General features: G+C 46.0%; 2 protein-coding genes across 3 annotated transcripts in view; both read left to right on the plus strand.

Moving 5' to 3' along the window:
- MYO3A (myosin IIIA) overlaps window positions 1-12,992 on the plus strand; it is a 124,902-nt gene extending 111,910 nt beyond the window's left edge. The window contains exons 32-35 of the mRNA XM_087760667.1: window positions 5,278-5,387; window positions 7,910-7,950; window positions 9,664-9,804; window positions 11,635-12,992. Of these exons, the coding sequence (XP_087616793.1) occupies window positions 5,278-5,387; window positions 7,910-7,950; window positions 9,664-9,804; window positions 11,635-11,749 (407 nt within the window). The 3' untranslated portion in view covers window positions 11,750-12,992. The remainder of the gene's footprint in view (window positions 1-5,277; window positions 5,388-7,909; window positions 7,951-9,663; window positions 9,805-11,634) is intronic.
- Window positions 12,993-14,601: 1,609 nt separating this feature from the next.
- The window catches only part of GAD2 (glutamate decarboxylase 2), a 41,210-nt gene continuing 29,276 nt past the window's right edge, over window positions 14,602-26,535 (plus strand). Inside the window, exons 1-6 of one of the 2 annotated variants that reach the window (XM_087777035.1) lie at window positions 14,602-14,849; window positions 15,132-15,191; window positions 15,342-15,491; window positions 16,554-16,787; window positions 21,666-21,756; window positions 22,592-22,704. In XM_087777035.1, the coding sequence (XP_087633161.1) occupies window positions 14,774-14,849; window positions 15,132-15,191; window positions 15,342-15,491; window positions 16,554-16,787; window positions 21,666-21,756; window positions 22,592-22,704 (724 nt within the window). In that variant the 5' untranslated portion in view covers window positions 14,602-14,773. Of the gene's footprint in view, window positions 14,850-15,131; window positions 15,192-15,341; window positions 15,492-15,996; window positions 16,181-16,553; window positions 16,788-21,665; window positions 21,757-22,591; window positions 22,705-26,535 lie in introns of those variants that run through there. The other variant, XM_087777043.1, reaches the window with a different exon arrangement.

Consider the following 26,535-nt stretch of genomic DNA (forward strand, 5'->3'; position numbering starts at 1 on the left):
AAAGGGAGCCTGTGTAGCACTGGATGAGCAGAGCAGTATTCACTGGCCAATCTTTCTTCTTTGCAAGTCAGTGTCCAGCCACGGAGCACTGAGGTATGGGACTGGAGAAAAGCAGCGTAGTCAAGCACTTCTGCTGTCTGCTCGTTCTCAGCTACTGGAGTGGCACTTTGGACACCGTGCAGCCAGGATGCACAAGATCTGTGTTGGGAGCTGGTCAGATCCGTGGCAGAGCATAAGATTTGGGAGGTCATGGAAATGGGAGTACAGCCTTTTTCCTTAAGCATCCTCTCTTAAATAGCAATAATCCCAGGTCACCAGCCTCTCAGAAATGAGAGTATTAGTGTCAGTCAGAGACTGAAACTGCTTCCCTCAGTGGGGCTGGCGGGACTTAGGCGCAAGAGATCAAACACTCTCAACACCTGCTGGATGCGATCGGAAAGTTCTCAGTCTCTTGCAGTTCCTAGTTCTAGGTCTGTGCTGGAGTAGTCCCTCTGTTTTTTCCAGATCGCTAAGAATTTGCACCCATCAACCGTCATTTCCAAATCTGGCTGTGGTAAACATGCCATGAATAAACAATACCTAAAAATTACTAACCAGAATGTTAAAGAGCAATGCTTTCCTATGTGCAAATCCCAAACTTAAGTAATTACATCCTCATACTGTGTAAAATTAGGACAGTAAAAAGGTATGCACGTTGATGTTGCAAGCAGTAATAGCTGGTCACTTCTTATTATCAAGTCCTGGAATTCCAGTTGCTATATTTGCATTTTTCTGATTACTTTCAAGCCCCTCTACAAAATCCGTACAATTACTGCTCTTACTCTTGGTTTTCTTCCTGCTTTACTCTGAGCCTGGGTTTATACTTCCTGTCCTCGTAAGATGTGGAACAGCACTGAATCAAACATGTAACACTTCACTTAAATGACCTGAAGATGGGTTTATCTGTTTCTCCAGGTGGCCTAATAAACAGAGACCTTTCATCGCTTAGATGCTTATCACAGTTGTAATCACACTATTTTCTCCAGTCTTTAGTATAAGATCTGTTGTAAGTCATACATTAATTTACATTAGCATCCATGGATGTTGATTCCTTGAGATCATTGTCTTCCAAGCTTATCATTGTATGCCAGAACGTGCAGACACAGTTTAACCTGAAGGGCTGTTGATACTGACTCATCTTTATTCAAGCATTTCTTGCTCATACTTGAATGTTTCAAGCACATGCAGCTCTCCACAGTTTCTGTCGTTTGTGGTGGTGTTCAGGATACACATAGATTAAATGAGCTTGTCTTAGATGTCATTGTCCCTTATTTTTTCAGTGTATTTGGAGCTTTCAGGGAGGACTGAGTATGAAAGTAGTAATACCTTGTAACTGAACACTGTAGAGTCAAAGAATGTGCATGCAACTTAGGTAGGAACCTTTGAGGTAGTGTTAAACGAGCTAGCTGAGATACTGATAGGAATAAGGAATTTTCCATAGATTTGCTAAACCTTCTTTAATGTTACCTGGCAGCCACACTGTTCACATGCCTCTGCTGACCCTTAACTCTGTAATTCATACCTTCTCATGGAGAATGACCTTAACTTTCCATCATCACTTGATCAAATGTATGTTTTGAGAGTCTGCTTCAGGTTTGGGCAGCAGAGAGAGAGAACTTCCTGGGCATGGGTTACAGCATGGCTGACATCCACTACTGAGGTTCGAAAGCAAAGTATCCACGTCACAAGAGCAAAACCTCTTTCTTTTGACTAATTGAGTACTGACTGCGTGCACTTAAGCAGTTTGAGGAAAATCCTTCTCCCTTTCAACTTGCTCAACTCGCCTACCTGTTGGTAAAACCTTTAAAAAGGAACATCTGCATAGCATCAAATGTTTTTCCAGTTTCTGCTACGCATTGCTTCTAAGGCATATGAATGCGTCGCAGCACTGACAGCACCTGGTCAGGTAGATGCAACTGCAGGGTATGGGCTGGCTGCAGAGCCGGGAGCCTCAGCCCAGCTCCTTAGCTGTGCTAATGGCTAACTGGGACATAACCCTGAGCAAGTCTAGGTGTGTCTTGCTTTGTGCATCTCATTTACCCTGCTAGTAGGATAGGGATGATAGTGTCAACCTGACATTTCCAAAGTGCTTTGACAGCTACTGTTGTGAATGGTTTTCATATCAATGTTGTAACATACGTATTTAAATGTTTGTTGGATAGAAAGCATCAGTTTTCCTTTTGCATATAAAGCACATGGCCAGATCTTGCTAGAGATACTTGAAACTTAAGGAAAAATAGGCTATAAGATATTTTACTACGGAGAGACTGGGCTTCAGTAAAAACCTTCTCTTTGTAATGGACTCTAGAAGCAACATAATTGGCCTATTAATAAGTGAATTATTTTACTCCTCCTTTATGCGTCATTGCCTACTGCAGAAAGGTATAGGCCATCTGGAAAACAAGTGCATCAAACTCACCATTTATCAGGCTTGGGTATTTAATTTGCCTTCCACCTTTAACTCTACTAAGTAAAGGATTTTTGGAATTTATCAGCAACTAATAAAAAAGCAAATTTTACTTTCTGCAGTGAGTTATCTAATACAAGCAACGACCACATCAGCTGTATTTCAGTAGCAATGAACACACAAATCTAAGTGCAGAAGAAAATCACAGGTTCACTTTCTGGGGAAACAAAGAAAGCTAAACCCATCAAACTATTTTTCACTTACTGTGTAATTTGGAGACAAAACTCGGAGTTGCATTTTCATCCCTCTATGTCATTTTAAAAAGGAACGATGGAGGTCCAAGCTTAGAGGGCTGCCTGCCCCAACACAGTATTTCTGTCCCCTCAGTTCTTTTTGCATAGCTTATACATATGTACAATGCACGAGCTGAGATGAAAACCTATTTTTTACTGAAACTCCTATCATTGTCAAAGTGATGTTTTTTGAATGTAAGAGGAGTCGTCTTTGCAGAGCACATATACACAAGAAGTATACAAGTAGTTTCAGTTGGAATAATTGTAATCTAGAATACGATAATGCTTTATGTGTTTGACAGTGATGAATTAAATAACCTAACAGCATACATAGTGATGAATTTTTAGGGGACAATAAAAAATCTTCAGGTATTATGAGCGCCTTTTCCTTGGGATTTTCCTAAAGCCCTCAATTTGGCTTCATTTTCTTTTTCCAGATTTTCATGCAGTCATGATCTTTGACGCAATTTTTGAAAACATCCTACAGACAAGGGGTTAGGTGTTTCTATTCAACTCCACTGAATTTTAAGAGGTGTTTTTTTAAGGTATTGTTTCCAGTTTAGGCTCCTGTTGTGTTTAAAAATAAAACAGGGAAGATATGCCTCTACTCTGTCACAAGTGGAAACTCAGATAACTCCAGGTCGCCCATTTCAAATGCAGCAGAGTAACAACAGCCTACGTAAGAGCACAGTCAGGCCTGCTATACCTATTCAAATCAAAGAATGTAATTTATATTTAATACAGGTTACTGAAATAAATTTATTGCATCTAAATTTCATTGTTTAACATGAATTATCTGTACCCTGGTTTAGAAAAACACCATTGTTCTCTTAAGTGCAAAATGTTAAAAGATACTTGTTCATTCATTACATGAGAAGCAGTCTGCATTTCAGATAAGAAACTAAAACAATAAATGTAATCATTATCCAACTACAATTTAAATTAATGTTATTCATTCTGCCTCCTCTGTATATCCATGACCTTTACAAGCCTTTATTTATCACACATAACAAAAAACTTACACAGCTAATTTTGCAGGAGTCAACACTGATGTATTACTGATCGTTTCTTGTTTTAAATGATTGTGCCACCTCCTTAATTAAAAAGATGTCTGATGTACATGGGAGAGTTTTTATTTTTATCATGTAAAAGGGTTTCTGATAGTCATTAGAGAGCAAAATACATTCTTCCTTCTAAGACTCAATCACGTGTAGTTAGCACATTGGGGTTATGGAGTTAAAGTCACTTCATGTGAAAGAGGATTAGATCAACAGAACACACTTCAGTAATTCATTGGGAGCTAGATCCTCATTCCACCCTCACGCTATATTCATTTATGAGTAAGGAGATGTTTTTTCTCATGGACTGTCCTCTGAAATATTTCTGTCATGGGACAAGGACGATCTAAAACCTCACTGGATAATGCAATATACTTGGACACACAGTTCACCGTGCCTAGACCTTGTGCTGTGACTTTATTCATCGCCCTGTATGTGTCCTTATGACCCACCTCTATCGTAGGTGTTCTGCTGCCCTGCAACCCCTGCCTCTTTCATCATGAAGGAATTGCCATAGCCCCCTGTTAACTTTTCCTATAGCTGAAGCTGAATGTAAGGTGATCATGCTCACCACGATGTACATTTGTGGCTCCTCAGCCCCCCAGAGTCGGTTCTGTGGTCTCAGAACCTATGAGCCTATGAACGCTGAGCAGCCCTATATCTTAGCACTGTCAGAATTGCATATAGATTTTTAACAAGCAAATATCCAAGATGTTTGTCTAGTTCCCCATGTGCCAGCAAATGTAACCCACAAATCAGTGTCTAACTCTGAGTTTGGACACTGCCAGAAGACAGCAGTTCCATTTTGTGTTAAAATCTTGATTTCGTTTCCATTAGAATGAAAACATTTTTTGCACGTTTGCAGAAAGTTTTTGTAGAAATAGTCCAGAAGTGAGTACACTGAGCTAGATTACACTGGATGTGATGGACATGGTCATGCTGTGTTGCCCAGTGGTACACGATTTGGCTTGAAACAGAAGAGCCTCAGCAGGAGACCTTTGGGAAAATCTACGCCATGATAATGTAGAGGACGAACCTCTGAATCACAGGTCTAATGCTAGTTCCTTCATTTGGCACCTTAATGATTGACTTGAGTCTGAAAAAATATCATCCCCAGGTCCCTGTTACACGATGGTAGCCTTCTGGTAGCCATTACCCTTCAGAGTGCTTTTCTGAATGTGGAGCATCAGCCCTTTTCAGAAGGAGAAGCCTGTGCCAAGCAGACTGCTGGGCTGTTCCAGCCTGACATTCGTTATGTGGCATGTGTCCATGTGGTAGTCGGGACTCAAACGGATAAACCCATTCCCCTTTCCAGCCTGGTCATGGAAATGCCCTGAACAGTTGCTTTCTTGAGTTACTGCAAGCAGTAAAAGTGGCTACGTGAATTTTTTTGCTCTCTTTGGTGAAATTCTCTCCTGTTTTTGTAAAAGCCTCCTGTTCTGTGAAGAAATAAGTATTGCTGTCTTCTCCTTTTTTACAGTTGCAGCCAAAGTAGAAGACTCTCGCCCAATGCAGAGACCCCCAAGGAGGCCGCGGAAGCCTAAGACATTAAATAATCCAGAAGACTCCACCTACTACACTCTAATACATGTGAGTTTAGCAAGCTTTTGTGGGCTTAGACTGCCAGATAATTCCCACCTAAACTTTCTTTCTAATTGCCTGATTCCCTGTATTCCTTTCTAATACAACGTGAAAGCTGTGCCCTGCTGAAAGGAGGCAGGCCACAAACTTCCCATTTCAAACTGGATTTGAAATTATTAAGGTTCAGAGTTACCCTGATCGGGGTCCTAGGTCAGGCCAATTTTTAGTTTTGTACCTAAACATACATACATTCGTTCTATGCATAAGCAGCATTTGCACTTTCAATACCCAAATTAAATGCCCAGTCTCCATAGTTTTTTTGTAAGTCACGAGAAAGAAACAGGTTCATTCGGAGAGCTATTTTGAGTGTCTAAATTAGTGCTTGATCTTGCAGAGAGAGCAAATATTAAAATAGGCTGTATTAGTATGCACACTGTAACTTCCTTTACAAATGTGTCAGATTGTGATTATGAAGGAATTGGCAAATACCAGCAGCTCAGGAGACTAATGGATTTGAGTGTCTCTATATATAGCCTTTGGTCCAAGTTCAGATACCAAGGCCTGCTTTCCACTCTTGACTTCAGTGCCCTTAAATATAGAAAAAAAGGCAAGAAAGTAACCAGAAAGAGAGAAAATGTAAAAGCAGCTCAGAAAGCCGTTCCAACAAAAAAGCAATTAAACTCATTTGCTCGAGGTGCCTGTATCTTAGTGACCTATTTTAACAGCCGGTGAGAGCCCAGCTAATAAACTAACCGTAGCAATTGCTTCTCCTTTCAACAGAAGGTGTCACCAGGGCCTTTAGGGAGAGTTGTGTCTGGCATACCAAAAAAGACAGATACAGCTATGTTTTATTATGGGGGCTTTGAAATAACACAGCTTTGGAACAGTGATATTCTGAAAAGAAATTATATTCTTAAAAACAAATTGGCATGTAAGAATAAGATTTGTTTTGTGAAAGCAAGATTGCTGAGAGAATGGACTGAAATGAAAGGCATGACACTGAATTCTGTATTAGAAAATTCCTGAGGTGAAGTGTAATTCTGAAGTAAATGCATATTTAGAAAGCTGAGACTATACAGTCAGGAATATAGTATTTTCTGAAAGCTGATTTGTTACCTGGCCAGCTCCATATCAGGAAAAGGCCCTCGCATCAGTGCAAACAAAAACTGCAGTAATGCCGGGGAATATTTAAACGAATTTTTAGCAGCAGTTTTTCAAGGTATTAATATTACCCTCAGTTAGTTGTATTTTTCAAGAAGGCGTGAAAAAGAGAAGCCTCTCTTCCTAACACTGGTAAGGGACAGGTTCAGTGTAAATATCTACTACACTGAAGCTTAGAAAGGGGACCTGCTAGTTCTTAAATTCTTAGACCTTGGGCAAGTCATTGAGCTCTAACTTGAGGGTAGTCAGCTTCTCCAGCTATCAAGAATTTTCTACCTTATTAAAAATCTCTGTGATCTGCAGGTATTCATATCAAGCCCAGATCACCTGAAAGTGAAGGCACACAATATGAGTGCATTTTTTGAAAAATTCCCTCTGTCTTCTGCAAAAACAGATATTTCTCTTACATCATGTTACAGAAATTAATTAGACACCTTCCATTCTCACTTATCTCCTTGCATATCAAGTGAGCTAAAGTGGTGCACAGGTATAAATGAAGTCTGACAATAGCCCATTGTTCATACAAAGCACTAAAAGTTTATTCTGGGGTATATTTCTTTAGATCAGCCCATCATTTTGAAATTGTATGTCTTGTGCATTTACCTGCATAAGAAGTGTCTGTCCATCAGGATTTCTGGTTCCCGGTGACTTTGCAGTGGTACAATTCACTAATTCTAATAAGTTTTCACTCATTTGCAAGAAACACAATGAAGACCAAAATTAAGACCATCTACACTTAAAAATACTGCTTTTGAAGTGTGATGCTTTAGAGGCTGCAGCATAGCATTGTTTTGGCTGTAGGAACAGAAATCTATTAGAGGTAAGAAATTATTCGCATTCCCTATAAATCTCACTCCTCTGCATTTCTGGATGTTTTGTATCCTAACGGTGCTTTTGCCACCTAGTATACTGCTTTTTAAATGTCCGTTTTATTCTACTAAAATCTGTGACAAGACTGCATTGACATTAATGAGAAGAGGATTATGCCTGCTCCCACTGCGATGCCTGTATTCATGGAAATTCTCATGACATCACAGTAAATTTGCCTCAGTGAGATAGTGTTGTCGACTTCATTAAAACAACTATAGATCTTTGAAAGTTTTAGATCTCCTTTTTTGTTTTGGTCACGATTACTTTAGCTTTTTTCCACCATATGGCAACTGGAATTTGGGAGTAGCAGTGCTAATGCCATTCTCAGTCTCAAAGATTCTGGAAAGAGATTTTTCTGGGGCACTCACTCAGCAAATTAGATTCTTTATGTTTTCTTTTACTGAAAATACACAACACTCTCCTAGCTAACATATTGATGAATTGTATCTTTGCATAAGCTTTCCTTTTAGTATTTTTTTAATTACTTCGTATTTTCTTAGAAATCAATACAAGATGAAAAACGGAAACCAAGAAAAGAAAGGTAATTTTTTTCATTGTCTCACTATTGTCATTTTAGTACTCTAGAAATAGTTCTTATCTGTACTTCAACCAGGAGAATAAAGCATTAAAAAAAGCACGGTAATTTGGTGATTCACAGGAAGGGCATTGTATACGAAGTTAAAATATGCAATTTCCAACAACAAAAATCCATTATAGAATTCAGTCGTTCAGTTTTACTACAGCATGGCCCTTTACCATGGCAACACAAGCATAATAATAAGTTAAGATAAGGTCCACATCAAAGATAGTTCTGACACAGAAAATAATTGAAGGTGCTTAAAATTCCAGTCAAAGCAAATGAGCAACCTGTTCTTTTTTGTTAGCAAAAATACAAAGACTGTTAAAATTCTCTCCTAAAAATATATGACTGTTTGGAAATAGATCATAAAAAACTAGAACAATAATTATTAATAACAGGTAAGGAAGAGTAGCCCTTCAAATTTCAGCCAGAAGTCTTTTCTTCACAGTATAACTAACCTATTTTGATGGATCTCTGCAGTAGATATATTCTGCCCTTCTGTATCTTAGAGCCTTACGTGTGCTATAGACCTGGTTCACAGCTCCTGATATACATCATAGCTTTATTTTATTTGTGTTTCTATACTTAAGCTTTTTTGCTCCTCCCCAGTGATATTGCTATGGTACTATAGCATGCATGCTATGGTAGCCTGGTCATAGATGCAGGATGAATGGCCTCTACATGATGAATGCAGTTGCAGAATACAAACTCCATATCTAAAATATTTATCTTAAAGGAAGTTATGTGACATTATATGCACACAATATGTGCTCACAGCATCCAGCTTCATTCAACCACAGTTTAAATTGCACTTGATTATGCCACTGCTTAAAGGATTCACTTAATGTCCATGTCCCCCCGTGTCCGGTCTGTTATAGCTCTTCTGATGTCATCTGGATCCTGAAAAAAATTCACACCTATTGTCTTCTGTTTAGCCAAAAAAAAAATCCAAATCTAGTGTTTTCTCTCCTTTGGCCTCAGTTAGGTTTCACTCATCTTAAATCTAGTTAACCAGTTCCATGACTGCATCTTCTTTCATGCGCTGACTCTGTATTAGTAGAACATAGCAACTGAAATCAATGAGTTATTTCTGGTTTCTACCAATGTGAGAATTGAATTCTGGACATCTTTTTTCAGGTTGCTTTTAGGATTTTATTTTTTCCCCAGCCATTCTAAACTGGGTGTTGGGATTGTTTTTTTTTGTACATATGATACCCTGGATAGCATTCATCTAAAAAAATAAGAGGCATCTGCATTATTGACACCAATATTTGAACTAGTTGCTGTAGACTCTCTTCTTGTACTCAGAGAAAAAAATAGTCATCTTTAGGAAAATGATTCATCTCTTCCTCAAAGAGATATCTAAAATAGGTCAAATGAATTATACCGTAAAAATGCCTCTCCATTGAGTATAATGGCAAACCCAAACAATTTCAGTCATGTATGTCTGCTTTACGAACATCTAAAAGTACTTAGCATTTCTAAATTCTCAATATCTGCATCGTACAGCAGTCACATTTCAGAGACTGATTTCTTGTGCGTATATATATATTTTTCCTTAGATCCTCAACGCATAAACACAACTAATAATGATATTTGGTTGCCTTATTTTTGAATGTTGAATATAATACTGAAAAGTGAAACTGTTAACTTAGTGTACTTATTTATTGACAGTCTGAGCAAAGTGCTAGATTTAGATATCTACTACCAAGAAATTTCATCTACTGATTCCACCTCAAAGGACAGCAGTTCTACCACAAGAAAGAAGAGACACCCAGCTGAGCGCAGGACTTCAATTTTAAGAGCTACTGAGCGGTAATTCATACAAAATAATAACAGGAAAAAATAAATGTTATATATCGTTGTTGAGATATTCAAAAGATTCATAAAAAGAAAGATACACTATAGACATAAATCTATTTTTTTTATGCATGGCATCTTGCCAAATTAACTTGTAAAATGTATAGCTGAAAATTTCCCATCTTTATGCAGCAGGGACACATGCTAGTAGGATTGGTGTTCAGCCTAGCTGCTAGTTTTTGGCTTCCCAAATGCCAGATGAGACAGACAGACATCCTGCTGTAAATCTCTGATCTAAAAATCAAATTAAACTAAAGCAGAACCTAAAAGTTGTCTTTCTGATCAGTTAGGTTTTAAATAGGGTGGATATGCACCGAACTTTCTGCCTGCTTTCTGCAGGTAAGGCACCGGCTTGACTGCCTCCTTTGCCTGCTGCCCTGTAGCAGTTTATGTGTTTATAGCCTATGGTGGACCCCACCAAGGTGGACGGCCAGGAGAAAAACCCTAAAGGGAGGACTTGCTCCACCTCCTCTCTTCCCACATAGACTTCATATAGGGTGACCTCTGCTGGGCTAAGGAAATTCATATTCTCATTCTTGCCAATGCACCCGCACACGCTGCACGTGCAAACACATATTTATATATCTTTCTATCTTTGTAGTTTCTTCTGTCTTCATGTATGTAAAGAAAAACTTGGAAAATACGTAGGTCAAAGGCTTAAGGAAAACACTAAGTCTGGGATGATTGCTGAATTTGAAAATGTATCCATAGTAGTACAGAAAATGTTTGTAGAATGTTTTTATTTTTGGCATTTTTTCAGGTAGGATCTAAATTAGTTTTAGGAAAGTGTTGTGAAGGCATGGAATTAAAAATAATCATGTCAGGGAATTACCATACCGTTTACATCCCTTGGAAAAAGTTGCATTTCTAGGGCTGTTAATTACACCAAGTCTTTCACCCTGAGGTCTGGTTTAGATGAATGAGAATCTTGCCACTGAGCTCACTCAAAGCAATTTCTTACCTTTTTCTGTGTGCTGCTCTGATTGCATCCTCCTTAGCCATAGTGAAAAAATTCTGTGTAACTTTTAAATTTACACTGTTACCTCTGAGGGCAGATGAATGCAATTAATACACATTTCTGTACTTCAGTATCTCTTGAACGGGGTCACCTAGATCTAGGACTACACAGTCAGTTCAGTCTACAGGAGTGAATCACGGGATATTTTTATGTGGCAGCTTACCTTCAACACTGGTTAGGACCAGTGGTGGGGTACACCTTTCATGTAGGACACTGCAAATTTTTGTACTTATTTCAGAGTAATATACTTTTTAAGTAACTGAGTTTTAATTTTAATCTTGCTCCATGGTAACACCTGGTGGCAGGTCACCATTCCAGCCTGTCAGAAGTGGCTTCCAAAATGCAGCTTGCCACCTGAAAAAAAAAATAAAATGAGATGGACGCTTACAGCGAGCTCCACAGGCAGGTTAAAAACAGAGCAAACAAATTTACGCCAGCTGAAAATCTGGTTCAGTAATCATCAGGCAAACGCTACTGCAAAGCACCCCCACGTTCTCAACGTTTTTATGTCCTTTTATTATGTCCCCTTCGCAGAAGAACATGTTCCTCTGTGTTCATCTGCTCTTAGTTTATAATGTGTTTGTTCCGAGGTGCCTGCTTTATGCAGCACGGGAAGAGGCCTAGCAAAGTCAGTTGATTTTTTTTCTTTCTCCTTTTATTCCGCCCCCCCTCCCCCGAGGATGGAGGTTAAGCAGTCGATTAGGAGCATTTGCCAAGGTAAATGTTTTGACTCTAATTTCTAAAACACTTCTGCGCTTAATCCCTAGGTCGAGGGTTGCAGAAAGCCCCCTGGAAGAGAGCAAAACCGAAGATAATCCCTATGACTACAGACGACTGCTGCGCAAGACCTCACAGCGCCGGCGCCTTATCCAGCCGTTCTAGCTGCTGCTGCTGTTCCTGCTGCCATTTGGCTTTTATTAGCATAATCTTTTTTATCATTTTATACCATGTGCTTCCTTTTTTTTTTTTAAATCTCCAATGTTTCGAGTTTACAACATGTGTGTTCATGTGAATATGAATTACTGTGGTTACAGCCCACCACCGCTGCAAAGGGACACTGTCAGTCGCATATCATATACTTTAAAAAACCTAATATAAAAATCAGCTTTCTTTCGGATACCACTGCTACATCTTAAAATTATTAGACATTAAGCAGCTTAAATCTAGTTTACTTTCCTCAATGCATGTTTTTCTTTTTTGCATTTCATAAGTCTCATCCAATTAAAATAGATCATTTAGTTTATAGTTCCCTAGTTAAGCTTTCAAGTTCCCATATGCACCTTCAGAAAACCTTAGTTATTGTTTCTAATAAATTGTTTTACAGGAAAAAAAAATTATAAGAACACCATAGGGAAATTTCTGCTCATTTTAGGTTTGCAATGCCTAAATTTTGGGATGAACTCTATGTGGCAAGTGTCCCTCTAATGAATCAAATCTAAATGATTACTTGGGTAGCATACTACGGCAGTTTATTTCATTATTGACTTTACTGTAAAGCTAATAGCCAGTTTTAAAGGTCAATATTGTGCGTATAATCTTTGTTGGAGATGTCCATTTATCGGAAGCGTATCCAGCCCTCTCCTCTGCCTCCGAGCTTTGTGACTAAGTGATGAACTTTTAAATCGTGTTTGCTTTGTTCTCCTTTGCATTAGATTTTTAGGAATCTTTATCTCTGGGGTGCCAAGAAAGGAATAGAAACACGCTCTCCGATTGATTGCTGCCTAAATGTAATGATCATTCTTAATCAGTTCCCCTAGAAATTAAGTGGAAATGAAAGCAATAGCCACCGTGTTCAAAATTTCCCGATTCTTTATTCAAAAGACCTTATTTCACAGAAACCACACAGATAATTGCTGCGCTTCCTTTCAGGATTCATAATTGCATGTTCCCAGCTGCAAAGCAAGAGAAGGCAAATTTTATGGTGCCAGTATAAAGGCCTGATCCTGCTCCCTTGCTTAGCTCTCTTAAATGCTACGATTGGCGGCAGCAGCGAGCCACGGGGTTTGGGTTTTTGTCTGTTCCCCCCACACTCTTGGCTCTTTCCCCAGAGACAGGTAACCATTGCTTCCTCATCTGTAACTAGTTACAAGGCTGTGCACTGGATTGAAATTTGCTGCAATGTAAATCTGCGATAAATTGTTTAAATTTTGAAATCGGTTTTAAAGTTGCTTTCTCACGTATTATTAAAACGGTAAAGTAAATAAAAATGCACAAAGCAGTGATACGGTTGGCTGTGTCTGAATTACACCCAGCACCGACGAAGCACTGTGGACTGGGGCAGGAGCGAGCAGGGTGGGGAAGAGCTCACGGCAGCCTCTCACGCTGGAAAGCCTGAGTTATCGTCTACGTTTCCTTGAAGCCGATGCCATCTGGAAACTGGAACAGACCTGTAATCTCAGACATGCTTGGGCTGGTTTTCTTTTGCTTTCTCACCGGGGCAGTGTCAAAAAACATCAAGACGATTCCCTGAGGTTTCAGGGGGACGGGGATGACAGTCCGAGTAACCATGTCGGTGCGTGTAGAAAGCCGAGAGAGATGCTCTGGGCCGAACACAGCCTGGGGCCCCCTAGGGCCTGGCAGCGAGGAGCAGCGAGGGGCCTGGGTGACCCCTGCTCTCGGCAGGGCCAAATCCTGGGCTGGCACGGTCTCGCGTGCCTCCTCCCAGGGTTAGGGCTTGCAGTCTCTCCTGTGCGGGAGGCGAGGCAGCCACGGCAAGGACGGGCTCCGTGGGGGCTTGGTTGCCTTCAGAAACGACGTCGGGGAGGGAAGGGGAGCGGTTCTTTTCCTCCTCTTCCAGTCTCGCCTCCGAAACCTGCTGCCCCCCGCGGGGCTGTAGCGGGGAGGGCGGCTCCGCTGGGCCCCCCAAGCCCTGGGGGGGTTGCGGGGAGACCCTCGGAGCGGCCGGGGGATGCCCGGAGCGATGCCGGGGCAGGCAGGCGCAGGAGCCAGGGGCCGCCCCCCCGGCGACCGCGCAGGGCCCCTCCCGCCCCCGCCGCGCAGCCGCGGCCCCTCCGCCCAGCCCGGCGGCGGGAGGGGGGCGCGGGAGCCGCCCCAGCCCCGCAGCGGCCCCGCCACCCGCGCCTGCTCCGCCGCGGCCCGGCCCGACGGAGCCCCCGCCGGCCGCTGCGGGCAGGGCCGGGCCGGGGGGGCGGCGGGGGCTGGGGAGGGCTGTCCCTTCCCCGCCGCATACGGCGGGGGCGGCCCCGGCCTCGGCGCCGCCGCCCGGGAGTCCCCTGCTCGCAGCCGCGGGGGTGCCCCGGGCAGGGGGTGAGGGGCGGGCGGGATTCCTCGGTGCTTTGCAGCTCAGGGGACTGGGGACGCTTCCCCGTAGCTCCAGGGACCGGTGTCCCAGCCCTGCCCTCGGGGCACGGCCGCGGCCGCCCGCGCAAAGGCCCGAAACAGCACCCACCCCCTCCGCTCAGCGCTCGGCGGCGGCGCCGGGGCGCTCGGCCCCCCTCTCTCCGGCCCGCCGGGCTGCCGCCGCGGGGGCCGCGGGGCCGTCGGTGAGGCGGCAGCGGCACAAGGCGCCTCGCTCGCCGTCACCCCCCGAGGCAGCTGCAGCCCCCACGCAGGCGGCCCCTGGGGCTCGAGTCTGCCCTTCGGTGCAGGGTGCGGGGGACCCCTCACGGCAGCTGCCCCTGCCCGCCTCGGCGGGTCGCGGCCCCCGCCCGCCCCCTCCCAGCTGGGGGGCAGCGGCGCGGCAGCTCGGCGCAGCGCGCCCCGGGGGCGCCCACGGGAGACGCTCCCACCCACGAGTGCCCGGGGCGCCCCCGCCCCTTCGCCTGCCGCCGCCTGGCGCAGACGCACGCACTTACACACCCGCACACTCACACTCACGCACACTCGCTCGGGCCGCCTGGGCTGCAGCTCGCCGCTCCTCGTCCGCCCCGCCGGTTCGCCTCCGCCATGGCAAGCCCCGGCTCCGGCTTCTGGCCCTTCGGGGCCGAGGAGGGCTCCGCGGCCGCCGAGAGCCCCGGCACAGGTAGGGAGGCGCCGAGCAGCCGGGCGGGACCGGCCCGACGGAGCCGCGGGGCGGCCGCGGCAGCGCTGCCCGCTCGCCGGTCACCGCTTTGTGGCAGCTCGACCGGCGGGACGGAGCGGCGGGGACCGACGGCGGCTCTAGCCCGGCTCGGCTCGGCTCCAGCCCGGCTGGGCTCGGCTGGGCTGGGCAGGGGGGCTCCTGGGGAGCAGTGCCGGGTGTCGGACGAGGCGCCCCCGGGCCGCGCCCGTCCCCACGGACCCTCCGCTCCGTTTTCTCTTGCAGCTAGAGCCTGGTGTCAGGTTGCCCAGAAGTTCACGGGAGGGATCGGCAACAAACTCTGCGGTAAGGGGGGTGGGGGGGGTCGGCAGCCCGCGGCGGAGGCGAGGCTGGGCGGGCGCGGAGCGCGGGCGGGCGGCCGCGGGCCCTGCCCGGGGCGGGGGGCCGGGGGCTGATGCCGCGGTGCTGAGGCCGTGTGTCCCTGTCGCTGTCAAGCCCTGCTCTACGGAGATGCCGAGAAGCCCGTGGAAACCGGCGCCAGGGCAGCCCCGGGAGCAGCGGAGCCGCGGCTGGCCTGTACCTGCGACAAAAAACCCTGCGGCTGCCAAAAAGCGGAGGTGAATTACGCCTTTCTGCACTCAACAGGTAACGGCGCTCCCGGGCCACGCCGCAGCTCTAGAACTAGCAAAAAAACCAGCGTTTCGGTCGGGAAATTGCCTCCGGCCGCGGTGCGCGGGGGCCGGGGGGGCCCGACGGTGCGCGGCGGCTCCGCGGAGCTCCGCGCCCCCGGCCCCGGCCCGCTCCTGCGCCGCCCCGCACCCGCGGGCCCTGGGCGTTTCTCAGACCCGCCAAACCCCAAACCCCAAACAAAAAAAGATCCCGAAAAAAAAAGGCAATAAAATCCCGGCGTGCTGGAGCCCGCAGGTTGCTCTTTTCTAAGGAATGCTGACAGCAGTGACCTTCTCGTTGAAGTCCCTGCGATGTAATTAAGGTTTGCAGGGAGGAGGGAGAAAGAGCGCTCTCCTACCGATTTATTTTAATTCGAGGTATTTTTGCACTTCATCTTTCCCGCCCGTGGAGGTGGCGTCTCCGCTGGAGCGTAGGTGCCAGCTGCCCGCAGACGCGGCGGGCTGCACGGCGGCGGGGCGAGCTCTGCCCCCGGCCCCGGGGGAGCTGCTGCCGCCCGGGCGAGCGGGCTGCTCCGCGGCTCGGCCCTGCCCGACCATCGCGCCTCGGCTGGGACAAAAGGGGTCAGCTGAGAGACCGGCAGCATCGCCTCAGAAAAAGGCATTAAATTATCAACAAGTTACTTGCACTGGACAGTCGCAAGGAAGGTATTTTAGTGCAAGGCAAATGACAGTTTTTAGGGTGCTTCTTGTAGCGTTTTGTTTCCCAATCTTTATTTTTCGTGAGATTCGTTTTCCCTTTTTTGTCGTTTCCCCGCTCTCCCTCATTGTCTTAAAAATTGGTCTGAAATACACCATGGGCAAAAGTTGCTATTTTAGGTAGGATATTAAAACCTAACTATCGTTTCTCAGAACATTCCTTAAAATACGGTCTTACCAATTTGCTTATTAAATGAAAACAAAGTCTATTTGTAATGAACCCAGTGAAAAGGTATCCTAAACATAAATGGGAGAAGCTTTTGTCCAAAATCTGTGTATACAGTCATAAAACGAAGTTAACTTTTCATTTTTCTGTTCCCAGATCTTCTGCCGGCATGCAACGGAGAAATAACAACTATGTCTTTCCTACAAGACGTTGTGGACATTTTACTTCAGTATGTGGTGAAAAGTTTTGATAGATCAACAAAAGTTATTGATTTCCATTACCCAAATGAGCTGCTCCAGGAATATAACTGGGAACTGGCAGACCAGCCGCAGACCTTGGAAGAAATTTTATTGAACTGCAGAACAACTCTGAAGTATGCAATTAAAACAGGTAATAGCCGTGCTCATTTTCTACCCTGTACGGTCTCATCCATTGATTAAAGGTGTCATTTCATTTTATCTTGAAACGTTAAAGACTGAAGCGGCAACTGTATTTTGTCGGTTCCAAGCAATTTCTGGCAGAGACAGAAATCGTTTTCCTAAGTGATAAAATACTCCAGCAGCCCCGTGTCTCTGTAGCTGTCAGGGCAGCATCGCACACCCTTCCCCGCTTAAAATCGATGCTTGCGTGCCTGCGAGCCGCCGGGCGTGCCGCCGAGCGGCCTTTGCGCCTTTCCCCCTTCGCTTTCCATCCGTCGGCGGGTGAGGGGCCGGGGGCCGCGGGCGCCGAGCTCGGGGGCGGCCGGGACCGGGGAAGGCGGAGGGGGGGGGGGGTCCCTGCAGGGGGGCTGCAGCCCATTTGACAGCCAAAATCGCGGTAAACATCCTCTAAATGGGAGCTCTGAGCGGCCATTTGCCGTGTCCCTCCATTTACCTGCAGGACATAAAACCAGGAATATTTGGTAGAACAGCCCACGGGAGTATTGGTTGGGTGGGTTTTTTTTCAACTTCAGGCTCAAAAGCAGAAAAAACAAAGCCCGAATTGTTTTAGTAGCCTTTTGTTGATGTTGTTTTTCGCTGGGGAGGGCGGGGATGGGTTGACCCCTGCCTGTCTGGGCCCCCCGCGGTGTGCGCTTCGTGGCGGGGCGGCGGCGTGGGGCTCGCCCAGGCGAGGGGAAGCCCCGGCTCCGCACCCGGGGCCACCTTAAATAACCGGCGGTGGGGCCGACAAAAAGCGTGGCCACAATTACGGCGGTGATTGAGAGAGAATGCGGGGTGCAGGGAGCTCTTAGCGGGAATTTGAATTACTGAGAAATGGCTTAAAAATAAATGTGTAGCAATTACTGCACGAGACAAAAGGCTGATTTGTGAATGGAGGTTGAGGGGAAAACAAAACCAGGTTTTGTCACCTTTTGGGAACAGAACAGGCCGATCCCAGTAAACATTGGGGGGGATCTATGTAATCCTCCTCGTTTAGAGGTGGAAATGTCCAGCTGAATGTTTTTGATGCATGAGTCGGGTGCTGTCAAAACGTCTGTAAAATATTGGAATAAATAGTTAGGTAAATGATGTCCACGGGAACAAAGTCGGTCCGTCCAGTGATCCAGTGATGTGTCTGGGTAGGGCGTAGGAAACATTGTCACAGAACGCTGCGAAACACAGGATCTGTGAATCTGGGAAATCAAAGAATAGGGTTTCTTAAGCGATTTTCGTTAATCGTTTTTTGTCATAGCCTGTTTCACATAATGGACCTATTTCGTGTTGCGCATCCAAAAAAAGACCCTTTAAAACAATGTTACCATTTCTCTTCCTCCCTGTAAATATGTGAGGCTTTCGCTTCTTGGCATGTTTTTATTTGTGTTAATGAAAATAATGTTTTCGAGGTCCGAGGAGCGGTGCTGGGGGGGTGCGAGATGCGGCGGGGTTCGCCCGCGGAGCCGCCTCGCTCGGCTGCTGCCGCTCCTCAGCATCCTGGGGCGGCCGCCCCAGCCGGGGGGGTCACGAAACGGGCGGGATTTACGCCCGGAGCCCTTCGGCGTGTGCTTCAGGGGAAAACGCTTGAATCCTTGCTCAGAGGAAGGACAATGCGGTGAGGTTTCTGGTGGCGGGGGTCTGCCTCCGTTCCCGCTGCAGGAGCCCTTCGGACACGGCCCCTCCTGGGCTGGGGGGGGGGGGGGGGGGGCTGGGCTGCGTTTGGCTGCAGGGACCCCGGGAGGCAGATTGGAAAACAAATTGTATCGCTTAGATTAGCCTCACAGCTGGATCCCCAAGTCCCAGCGCTGATCCCCGGTTGGGATTCGAGGAGCCAGATGGCTGATTTTTTGGCCGAGGGGCGGGTGTGGGATGCTCCCAGGTGTTGCCTGTGTGCCGCGGCTCGTTGGGGTGCCCAGGGGAGCCACATGCGGCTTTCTGCCCCCTCACCGGCTCCCGGCACCCACCCCTGGCGAGAATTTCATCTGAGAACATAAAAGGCAGCATCTGCAAATGCAGGGAAGGATAGATGTGAAATACAGTTCCTGTGCAATGCTTGCAGGGGAAATTGAAATGCGAGCATTTAAAAATGGCTTGGAAACCCCAGGAAGGGTGCGAGGAGCGGCGCTGGTCCAGCCTTGCTGCTGGCAGGCCCTGATGCCAGTAGCAGGCTGTGTGCGCAGTGGGGCTGGGTGCAAGGCCAAACCCAGTGCCCATGGCCATGCCTTCATTTGTGCTGTCCAGATTTGCCCGGCCCTTGTCGTCGCTTCCCTGTCGAGGCTGCGGAGGCTGCATGTTAATGCTAGGGGAAGTCCGTGCCTAAAACCAAGCGCGAGCGGGAGCGTCTTTGAGAGGAGGGTGCGTGGGCGAAGGCACATCCTCGGCAGGGAAAGCTCATCCCTGTCTGTCTTGGTGCCTCAGCCCTGGCTCTTGCCCATCATCTCCCAGTTTACTCTGGAATATGCATAAATATGTTGTATATTGCTAAACGAACCAGTAAGCAGTAATCTCCTATTTTCACATCTCCCCCCTCCCTGCACCCTGTCAGTCTCTTTTCCAGTCACCTCTTTGTTCCGTGACAGCCACGACAAAGGATGCGTGTTTCAGGCAGACGGCACCCGGGCAGTGATTTTTTAGCATCTCTTGCAAACTCTTCTTACCTGGCCAGTGGAGCCTATATTTTAAGCAAAGCCACAGTTTTCTGTGGCCATCTAGCTGAGGGAAGAGAGCTCACTCGTGTATTGGGGTGTCACATGGACAAACAAATGCTTGCAGCTAAGGTTGGGGTCAGATTGGGGCATGCCGTTGCGTGTTAAAGCCACGTTGCAGAAGGGAAGGGCACTGAGCGGAGGGGGCCCTGTTACAGGTGTAGGCGCTGGGGGCTCTGCCAGCAGCCGTGCCAGCAGCAGCAGCTCCCGCTCTCCCTGTGCAAACGTCTCTGTAGGAGCACAGCACTGTTCTCCCCACCTCGCTCGCTCCAGGGTACAGCCACCCTGACCCCTGCGTGCAGCCGGCCCCGTTCCTACGGCGGCTCCCGAAGCAGGAGGTGTGCTGTGAGGTTTCCTTGAAGAAACAAGCAGTGACAACAGGGCTGTTGCCTGGGGCTGGGTACGGGGCTGACGGAGAGCCGCCGAGACACTGCAGCTGCAAATAGGAATTCTGCTATTCCCCAGCTTTTCAGTGTGGATTTATTTCTAAAGCAGGAGTTTTTCTGGCGTCTCTGAGCTTTCCTGTGGCCCAGATTCACCAAAGGCTTTCAGCTACTAGCTTTCCAGTGAAATGTGGGAACCTGCTCAGAGCCTGGCTGTGGGATTGAATCCGAACTGTAAATACTGAAATCGCTCTCGAACTCCCATCGTCAGGGGAGATGCAGTCCTATGCAGGCAGAGCCCCTGGCGCGGGATCACTGTGGCTTTGGCAGTGGTGTCGTGGTGCATGTGTGCCCCAGGCCCACCTACCCCTCTCAAGAGTGTGTGGGGTGGGGGCCGGATCCCATTTATGCTGCTGGATCTCTGCAGCGTCCCTCAGTGCCTGGGGGGCTTTGGCCGCCTGTCCTGGGCAGCGTGGCCCAGGGGAAGGTGGCGGTTCCTATCTCCAGTGGGGAGGGCTCAGTGCAAAACACAGTCAGGCTGGATGGCAGTGGCATGGGGCTCATCGCAGGTTAAGGGTGCAGGGAGCTGGATTTTGCATGTGTGCCTCCCCCAGCCCCATATCCCCTGCTCTGGTCTGCGCTCTCAGCCCGATTACTCTGCCTTTGTGTGTGCAAGGTGGGAGCTGGGGAGCAATTCCCTGTGCTGTTCTGCTAGCCATGTGTCTGCGCCTGATAAGAGGCCACCGGAGACCAAAGATAAGTTTTCTCTTGGTGCTGGGTCCGCATTTCCTCAATCATCTTGCTCTGTCTTTTGTTTTCTGTGGTGGCAATAACAGTCCGTCGTCTGTGGGTCAGGACAGGTGTTCTCCAAGCAGAGGCTGCAGTCCTTTGAGTCGGACGGCATTTAAGTAATTGTGAACCATCCATAATTTGTATCGGTAATTAGGCCACTTAACAGGGGCTTGCAGGGAGTAACTAGTAAAAACTGAGTTTTAATGGTTACTGGTTTAATGGCTCTAGGCACGTTTTTAAGAAAAATCTCTAAGAGGATTTTAGAAAAAAATCAGGAGCCAATTAGATTAACCAGGTAAATAGACGGTGAGCTCATTGAGTATATTCTTGTGCATCATTCTGCTGGGGCAGCAATGCTGGTTTTCATGGGGTTTGTTTAAAATCACAATTGCAAGCAGCCAGGCTATTTGTAATTGCACTCTGACAGGGAAGAAATGACAAGGACCGCCACCTTCCCTGCCATCTTCGTACAATCATCAGCCTTTGAGTCATGTGCAAAGCAGTCACCAAAATGTTCCATTTTCTCATTTTGTCCTGTCTATTATAATGATTAGCCATTCATCACTGATGTTATATGTACTGGCAAGCTCTTCAGATGGTGTCTCGTGCGTGCCTTTCAAACCTAGCCAGGCAAAAACACAGCCAGTGACAACATGTGACACACTAACGGGAGCAAACAGCTATTTTTGTGAGGCAGCGATGTGCTAATTTTCAAGGCATATTGAGAGGATAATAGGGAATGTTGGAATTCATTATTCTGCGTTCAGTGTAATTACTCTGATTTTACTGAGTTTGGAATGAGAAAGAAGAGAAATCCTGCCTTTTCCAAGAAATGTATTTATTGCTGTTTGCTTTGTTTCGTACCTTGAAAGCACTTCCTTCTCTATAGAAATCCAGAGGTAAATATACCGTTCAGCACTGAATAGTTTCATTCAGAGTCATCAGCCTTTTGATAACATTTTTCATCTTATGCAGGGCACCCTAGATATTTTAATCAACTTTCAACTGGATTGGACATGGTTGGCTTGGCAGCAGACTGGCTGACATCAGCAGCAAATACTAATATGTAAGTAGCAGATTTTTTTCCATAATAACATTTAATATAATTTTACAATTATACTCTAAAATATTAGCTGCTGTAGCTGAGTGAAAGAAAGATTTCTTTTATGTTAAGGTTGCTGGAAGAACAATTGTCTGCTTTTTAAATGGTTGCTACAGCTATTTACGTGAAGACTTTCAACATTGTCCTGTAGGCTGTGTTCTATAAAATTTCATCATACTAATATGATGTCGGTTTTGCTACCCCCCCAAAAAAATATACAGAAAAAAATATTTAGCATTTTGCATGCATAAATATGTAAAATGAAAGGTGTGCTAAGTGAACAGTTGCATTCATATAGAGGGGTTATGTACAATCCATACTCAGAGCAGTTAGAGCCATTGCTTTCTGTAAGAAAGAGGTGCAGAATTTCAAGTGTGGGGTTTTTTTCATTTTGGGACTAGGAAGCATTTTTGTGTACTTGCTTAGCTTCATGCACCGTCTTGTCATCATGAATAGGACTGCTGACGTGTATGCTGCTAGACCTGCATGCAGGTTTTTGCAAGGTGAAGGTCTGGCTCTGCCCAGCAGCTGTTGAGTACAGGGCAAAGCCTTGAGCCTAGAAAAAGTGTGCAAGATTTGTTTCACTGAAATGGGTGGAAATGGAGTCTCAAGCACTCAGCATTTCTCTTTCTAGACATTTGACGTCAAATCAGAAGGAAGATTATCAAAAGTATTGTAAAACAGAGCTCTACCCAGTGCAAGACAGAGTATGTTGTGGCTACAATGTAATGTAATATTGGAAAAAGATGTATTAGTGTTGTAGATGAAAGAATTAAATATGGACATTACTACATTTCAGGTTCACCTATGAAATTGCTCCAGTGTTTGTACTTTTGGAATATGTCACACTAAGGAAAATGAGAGAGATGATTGGCTGGCCAGGGGGCTGTGGCGATGGGATATTTTCACCTGGTACATGATTATTTCAAGCTTTCTTTATTTTTCAGACTATGCTATATGACATCCCCTGTAGTTAAAGAGTAAGCATAATTAAATATGCATGTTCGAGAGGACACTTGCTAATAACCACCAGTGGCCTCTTTGAGATAAAGTATTGCATGTTTATGAATTTTAGGGATGTGATTATGAGGGTCTGTTTGAGCAAATTGCACTGCATTATGAGCAGCTGTAATGGCACATGGGAAACATAATCAGAAGAGACATTTGCCTTGCAGTTTTGCTTTGCCCCCACTTTTTATGGATTACATGAAATAGAAAGACTATTGTAATAATAACGGAGGGAAGAAGCACAACAATGCTCTCCATCACCGCAGGGGAAGTAGGAGCAAAGAGGGAAAGATGTAGCATCCCTTCAAGTAATTTTGGCGGAGTTGGTAAGATCCTGCCAACATTACAGTATGCAGTTAGCTTTCCATGTGTGAGCTGGCCTTTTGAGCTCATTGAGGGTACTTGGTGGCTAGTTAATCTGAGTGCTTAAAGGCTCAGAAACCTGGTTCCTTCATGGCAAGTCCATGAGGCAAAAAATGAGTGTGATTAACTGTAGACAAATCATGGACTCTGATAAACACTACATTGTTAAGACTTTTTTTTTTAATCATTCCACTTAGTCTTTTGATTTATACTCTCTGTCACATCCTATCTGGAATTTCATTGCTACAAATTTTGGCCTATCTATCTCACCAAATTGCAAAAAATGGAAAGAATTTACATTGGGCATAGCATCTTGGCTTGTCAAAAGAGAACAGACTGATAGCTGGTGGGGAAGGAGCCCTTCCGGAAAGAAAGTTCAGTGATCTCATGGAGAGGGAAAGAGCGTTTGGACTGTCGAGCAAAGGAAAGGCCTCAGTGATAACAGCCTAGGACGTTCAGCTCTCTGAGGGCATGAATGGTAAAGTTCATGCTGTGCAGAAGATCAGGCAAGGCTCATCTTCAGCTTCTCACATCTGAATGCACACGCGGGAAGCGGTGCAGGAATTTTGTCCTCGGCCTTTTCACAGAGGTGGAAAAAAAGATGAGAAGAATTTACATTAGTTCTTGTTGAGCCCTTACTTAAAAAGCACTGAGAGCAAAAGCTCTGACAGCTTTTACTGTAGCGCTTAGAGGTCCTGACCAAAACCCTGGACTCCATCACATAGAGCAGCATCTAAATGTGTATCGGTAGCCCAGGACCTAAGCCAAAGTTTTTGGAAGCTGGACAGTGGTTGGCTACTGTCCAGTCCCTGGCCTGACTCAGTACAGCTGGTCTTCAGTTCCTCACCTTGCAGGCCTGAGCTGCAGTAGCCCCACCGGGCTGGTCAGGGACCTGAGAGGGGAGAGAGGAGCAAGAGCAAATGCTGCTCAGCGGCTGTGGTGGGCAGAGGCTGGGCACGGGCCGCAGGCGGGAGTGAAAGGCTCGGTGCATGCGCTAGATCTGCCCAAGTCTGGCAAACTGTGCTTGAGATAGATAGTGTGAGTCAGGAAAGACGAATGCCACAGGAGGAACTGCCATCCCTCCCGGGTCAGCGAGAGGTCCCTGCCTGACCTGGGAGGCCAGGGTGTTGCTAGTGTGTCAGATGCTGGAGCTCGCTTCATCTAGCTGAAACCTGCATGGGGATGGGCTCTCTGGCAGGCCTGTCCCTGTGCCGGCCGTTTGCAGTGCTGCCCCCTCTCATCCTTTCTTTCTCTGCAATTCCTGGTTTGTGCGAAGTGCGTCTTTCTAATTCATTCTATTAAGGCAGCAATACCCAGCATGCAGGTTCTGCTTTTTTAGGCAATAATCAAAATCATCTCTATGCTCTCTTCTCGTTTCAAACTGTCACGACTTCAGCTGAAGACCTTACTGTTGCGAAGAAAAGGTTCTTGCTCTCTGCATCCTCTGGAATGAAATCTACAGTATCAATACATGCAAAGCATAAGGGCCTGATTAGGTTCTCCAAATTCTGTAGGTGTGTTTTGTTGCCTGCAATTAACTGTGGGTGTAAACACAGCTGCAAAATTAAAGGCAGAATGCGGGCTTATTAATAAGCTTAAGGTTAAATGGCTAGGTAATAAATACTAATAGGAAAGCCTGGTATTGAAGAAACTTAATGTTTCAGTCTTGATTCTTTTGACACTGAGCCAATGACTTTGGACAAGATAGGTCAAATTTCTTCAACTTAGACACCTTAGTTCAATCACCTAAATCACCAACAGCAGCTGTTACATGACATTGCATTTTTTAGGGGCAAATACCCAAGCATTTCCTCTTAATCTCTCCATTTCTTGTTTTGTTGTTTGTGAAGAGAGGTATAGAAGTATGTTCATACCTCTCAAGATAGTTGAAAGGGGAAGAAAAAGCCTGATCTGTACTGACCCCCATGCCAGCGATGCCATCCCTCTGTGGCATTTTCCCATGGATTCACAGGAGGACCAGTGAGGTCAGGGAAAACCCAGAGCAGGGGCAGCCTCACAGCAAGAGCAGAGCTAGGACACTGATTAGAAATGAAGGGCACAGTTTCTGTGGGCTGTGGAACAGTCTGTATGTCTCCAGTGGGATAAATACAAATCCTACAAAAGTCAAAATGATGTTAAATTTGCCAGCACATGTACCCTGCTGGTGTAACATGGTGTAACGTCGCTGCTCTCAGCAGAGCTACCTTGATCTGCTTAAAGGATGGATTTTATCTTATCTCACTTTGGCTGTCCAAGTGTTGGGTGTCTACCCTGGGCTAGTTACAGCAGCTCCCATATGTTCAAGGGAGAGCGGTGGATGCATTTGCAGGGCAAGTCATCCCACCTGCCACAAGCAGCTACTTTAGGATGAACTGAACCATCTTCTGGAAGTGCCTGTCTTGTGCTCTTCACTCCATTTTTAGATGGATGAAAGTTGGATTAGTTGAACTCTACCTCAGCTGCACTCTGCCCTGTTCATTTAAAAGCCTAAACCCATGATCAATGTACACCTTTGCTTTATATCAATGTATGTGCATAAACATCAATATATAATCAACCCATATATATATATAGTATATACACAGGATAAAACTGATGGATTTTGTGTGTACTTATCTGTGTGTGCATGTGTTTATGTGCATACATATGTGAAAGTACTCAGATTCTGCCTCAGGTTCTGCATTATATTCCCATAGTGCTCATGCAGCATTAATGCGTAACCAAACATTGTTCCACTGTAGACACAGAGGCTCAGTTTCGAAAATCTCAAAAAGGAAAAACTAAGTGCTCGCTTTTAATTTATGCACTGATAATTGAAATAAGGGAGCAGAATACTGTAGAGCTCTTGTCTGATACCCATCTTGAAGGGGGTATAATACCCACCTTGAAATGGGTATTTTAAGTCAATGTATGCCAGTGATTTTAAGGCCAGTGTTAGGGACATGTAACCTTGCTCCTATCAGAGGACAAATAAAAAGAAAAATATCTGTTAGAGTGACCCTTTTTCCTTTCTCTTTCCTCCCCCACTCCAGTTATCCAGAAGATAGTGTCTGTTGGGACTCACTGTGTGGGTTTCCTCAGAGCCGGGGCCTGAACGCCACCCTAATTCGGGAGGGGAGAGCACAGTTTGGGTTGCACTTGGAGGCCACTTAGGACGTTGCCTCGTGGTGGCGTCCGCTTGGGAGGTGGAACAGAGTGGGGGTTATGTGTTGATGGCATATGGAAAGATAAGATTGGGGACTAAAGGAGAAATGGTAACAAAAATGAGGATGAAAGGAAACCCCCATCATGTTTTGCAGCAGTACTTTTTGCATGAATTGTTATTTGGGTGTAGTAGACCCTGTTACTACACAACCCAGCTGTGAGGAGCAG

Source organism: Nipponia nippon, unplaced genomic scaffold (assembly GCF_047370975.1).
Source record: "Nipponia nippon isolate SJK-2023a ecotype South Korea unplaced genomic scaffold, ASM4737097v1 scaffold_1, whole genome shotgun sequence".
Lineage (NCBI taxonomy): Eukaryota > Metazoa > Chordata > Aves > Pelecaniformes > Threskiornithidae > Nipponia > Nipponia nippon.